Source organism: Teleopsis dalmanni, chromosome 1 (assembly GCF_002237135.1).
Source record: "Teleopsis dalmanni isolate 2A chromosome 1, ASM223713v2, whole genome shotgun sequence".
NCBI lineage: Eukaryota > Metazoa > Arthropoda > Insecta > Diptera > Diopsidae > Teleopsis > Teleopsis dalmanni.
The window spans coordinates 232,658,893-232,663,437 of NC_051846.1; the positions used below are offsets into that span (position 1 = coordinate 232,658,893).

At 38.3% G+C, this 4,545-nt stretch overlaps 1 protein-coding gene across 1 annotated transcript; it reads right to left on the reverse strand.

Annotated features, from left to right (window-relative positions):
* Positions 1 to 753: 753 nt before the first annotated feature.
* LOC119667674 lies at positions 754 to 3,099 on the reverse strand. Its single transcript, XM_038076980.1, has one exon. The coding sequence runs from the start codon at positions 3,097 to 3,099 to the stop codon at positions 754 to 756; it is 2,346 nt and encodes a 781-aa protein (XP_037932908.1).
* Between the last annotated feature and the right edge of the window lie 1,446 nt (positions 3,100 to 4,545).

A 4,545-nucleotide genomic window follows, 5' to 3' on the forward strand; every position in this document is an offset into this window, starting at 1 on the left:
TAATATTTTCGTTTTAAAATTTAGTCCTTCCGATTTAGTATAAATTGTTAATTTTTTATTAATAATATTTTCGTTTTAAAATTTAGTCCTTCCGATTTAGCATAAATTGTTAATTTTTTATTAATAATATTTTCGTTTTAAAATTTAGTCCTTCCGATTTAGCAGGATCGCCATGTAATTAGTTTATCGTTTCTTCATATTGTATTACTTTAAAAATCAAAGACTTGTCGTTTTGAGTGTTCTTAAGAGACTGATTTTATTAAAATTTCATTCTTATATCTAACATGATTTCTTACAACTTAATTCCAATAGAATCTTATGTATCGATTCTATTGGTTGATACTTATTTACTTATTTCTAATTGGTTAATATTAATCATAAATACTTGTATTACAGTCATTGGTCTGTCTTGCTCTTTTTATAATTTGTGTTACAGTGGCACACATATGGTCACCAGCTGTAACTAGGGCAAATCATATTGCATGCATACTTACTTGCAATATGATTCCGGAAAACACTTAACATGCTTTATAAACCTCAACCTAAATAGTCAAGCGTATATTAAAAACAATTAAATATGCTGCGAAACTGTTTGTCATAAAGAAATGACAAATAGTATGAGTCGAATTTCCAACTCATAAATTATTTTTATATTTGGCACATTGGGAAATGTGATACGAATCGCATTTCAAGTGTTTTGGGTTAGCTTGTCAAGATAATTACCTCACACAGTACGTTGTGTGTGGTCATGGTTTAAATATATTCATATGACAGTACAACCTCTACGAGCACTGTTTGCAGTTCTTCGCTGGTAAGAAGCGCACTGTTGGTTGTTCGTTGTATGTGGTGTTTTGCCGACTTTACCGCCGCTTCCCATAATCCTCCGAAATGAGGTGCCCTGGGTGGTATGAAGACAAACTCTATGCCCCTTTGTGCAGCATAGTATGCCAGATCGTCCTTGTGCTCTCGAAACGCCTCTATCAGCTCTCTCAGCTTGCGATCGGCACCTACAAAATTTGTCGCATTGTCGCAATAGATTTTTTCTGGGAGTCCTCGTCTTCCGGCAAACCTTTTAAGACAAAAAATAAAACAGTTAGTTGTCAGATCTGTTACAAGTTCTAAATGTATAGCCTTTGACGTGAAACAAACAAACACTGCGATATACATTTTAACTGGTGGTCGACCACGAATTTTCAAAGTGGTGTATACAGGCCCACAAAAATCGACACCGCTAATTAAAAAGGGTCGTAGTGCCTTTAACCGATCTGCAGGTAAGTTTCCCATTACTTGGGTCAACAGCTTAGGTTTGTATCGAAAACAATGTATGCATGCTCTTACGGTTTTACTGCATGCCTTGCTTGAATTTATGACCCAAATTTTTTCACGAAGCAGCACTTCTAAGGCTTTTGGACCAGCATGACAATTGGTTGTATGGAGAAATCGTAAATAAATCTCGACAAAATGCAATTTTATAGGTAACAGCAAGGGAAATTTTGAATCATAAGACAGTGGTGCGTTTAGTAGACGACCTCCTACACGAAGCAAATTGCATGTTCGAGAACCATCTTGGACTGTATGAATGAATGGAGTTAGTTTTTGAATGCTGACTGGTAATTTATGCGACTTCTTCATTTTTTCGATTTCTTCCTTGAATTCGTGATTTTGAATAAATTCAACGATTTTCAAGAATGCCCAATTAAGCTCCTTTGATGTCGGAATAAGAGCGTTGGCTCTCTCATTTTTCTTAGTGATAAAACGTAGAATGTACGCGAAAATTCTCAGCAGTCTTGGGTAAGATGATTGGCTACAGATTAGTTTTGAAATGACATTAGTTTCAATTTCAACTGCTAAAAGTCCGACCTTGACCTTTCGTTTCTCTAAACTTTTCTCATCTGTTGATAGTGGAAAATGATTATTTTTTGGCCAGTTAGTGGCATCTTGAAGCAAATATGATGGGCCACGAAACCAAATTGAGTGAATCAACTCATCTACATCACATCCTCTGGAGACTAAGTCTGCAGGATTTAGCTTTGATGGAACGTGTCTCCAAAAAACTTCGCTCGTCCATTCTTGGATCTCTGCAACTCTGTTTGCTACAAATGTTGCTAAAGTAGATGGGTGAGTTTTAATCCAATGAAGTGTAATTTCAGAGTCCGTCCAAAAATAAACATCCCCGATTTCGCAAGTAATCAACGGCTGAATTCGAGACCATAGTTTAGCCAATAAATGAGCGGCACACAGCTCTAATCTGGGTAATGATTTTGTGCTTAAAGGAGCAACCTTAGATTTGGCAGTTAACAATTCAGAATGAATCCCATTCGAATCATGAATTCGGACGTAGATGCAACAGCCGTACGCTCTCATTGACGCATCGGCGAAACCGTGAATATCGCATTTTATATTTGAATGAATATGAACATACCGCGGAATGGAAATAGAGTCCATCTGAGTCAGGTTGCTTTTAAATGCTTGCCAGCTAGAATCGAGATGCATAGGAATTGACTCATCCCAGTCAAGCTTCTGAAGCCAAAGTTCTTGCAATAAAATTTTTGCCTTAGTCACTATTGGGCATACTAGTCCGAGGGGATCGAAGAGTCGAGCTGATACTGGTAGTATGTTTCTTTTTGTTGCTCGCAAGTCATGAAACTTTTCGTCTACATGGAACTTAAGCGTATCATTCTGGGGAATCCAGTGTATACCTAGCGCCTTTGTGGAATCAGTATTATTAACATTTAGAAAGAAGTCTGACGAGTCATACGTTTTATGGTTTGAAAACCATTTCGCTAATTTAAGTCCAGCCGCATCAAGAATTTCAGTACATTGGGTACGAATTGTTTCCAGTTCCTTCAGACTGTCAGCACCAGTCAATAGGTCATCGACATAGAAGTCATGTCGGATAACCCTTGCTCCAACTGAATGAGAATTCTTGTACAGGTCACTTAAGTAGTTTAGGCAACGTGTTGCCAAGAAAGGAGCAGGTGAAGTACCATATGTCACTGTGTTCAGTTTATAAACGCTAATCTGATCCGTAGGTTTTTCCCTCCAGAGAATAAGCTGAAAATTGCGATCTGCCTCGTCAACTTCGATTTGACGGTACATTTTTGTAATGTCAGCAGTCATCGCGTATTTGTGCATACGAAAGCGAAGTAGGATTGAATACAATTCTTCTTGTACCGTTGGACCAACCATTAGAATGTCGTTCAACGACACTTGTGAAGATGTTCGGCATGAAGCATCGAACACGACGCGAAGTTTTGTCGAGGTACTCTGAGGTCGCAACACACACTGATGCGGTATATAGTAATGAGGTGTCGAAGAAAAGTTGTAGTTAATGTCATGTGACCTAAGTCACGATACTCTGCCATAAACTCCATATACAGCTTCTGAAGCATACAGTCTTTCGACAACCTGCGTTCCAGTGAGAGAAAACGATTTTTTGCTGTTTCATATGACTGACCTAGAAGGTTGGGGTTGGACTTGAAAGGAAGCTGCACCTTAAGCCTCCCTGAAGGTAAGCGTAAAATTGTGTTGAGAAACTTGGTCTCACAGTGTTGTTGTTCTATTGTGTATTTTTTGACAGTGAGCTCCTTGGGAATTTCTTCTAATTCCCAGAATTTTTTCACAAGAGAGTTTAAGCAGAAATCACCTGTTGACTTTGCTTCTTGAAGGCGTATTAAATTGCATATCTTAGATACATTACTTGGGACATCTTTATATTTTCCTGATACAATCCATCCAAGTAAAGTTTTTTGGAGAATTGGAACATTAGTACCTTGTTTTATTTGTCCAATCGACAACAGTTCGAAAAAGCTTTCGGCACCAAGTAGAAGATCTATCTTTTGCGGTTTGTGAAAGTGCGGATCAGCAAGTGAAAGATTGGAAGGAACATTCCAATTACTCATTGACACAAATTTGTCGGGTTGGTAAGTGGAGATTGAAGGCATTACCCAAAAATCAGTAGAAAACTCATAAGAGTTAATACGTGATCTCACAGTGGCATGTAATTTTTGCCGTACTGTGGAGTTTGTTTCACCAATGCCAATTAGGTTTAGAGTTTTCGCTTCTTTTTTTAGTTGCAGTCGTTGTGCAAGTTCCTCGGTTATAAGGTTGACTTGAGAACCGGAATCGAGCAGTGCTCTGGCCAGCTGATACTCTCCAGATTTTCCTTGAATGGTTATGACTGCAGTGGCTAGAATAATTTGATCGTCATTCGATGAGCTATGATTCACAGAGGCACGAGAAATAATAGGTTGTTCTGGATTATAAGATAAACCTGTTTGAGGAGTGTTAGTAGAATATTGGTGTAAAAGAGTATGGTGCGACCGATTACACACTCTGCAGCGTGACGCCTTGCATCTAGATACCGTGTGCCCTTTCTTGAGACAATTTATGCATGCCGAAGATGATTTAATGAAATTGAACCGTTCAGTAACTGAGAGGGCAGCAAAGGCGGAGCATGAATTTATTACATGTTCCTTCGCATTACAGAACAAACATCTACTTTCCTCTTGCGAACTATTTTTCTTGCACATAAGTGACGATTTT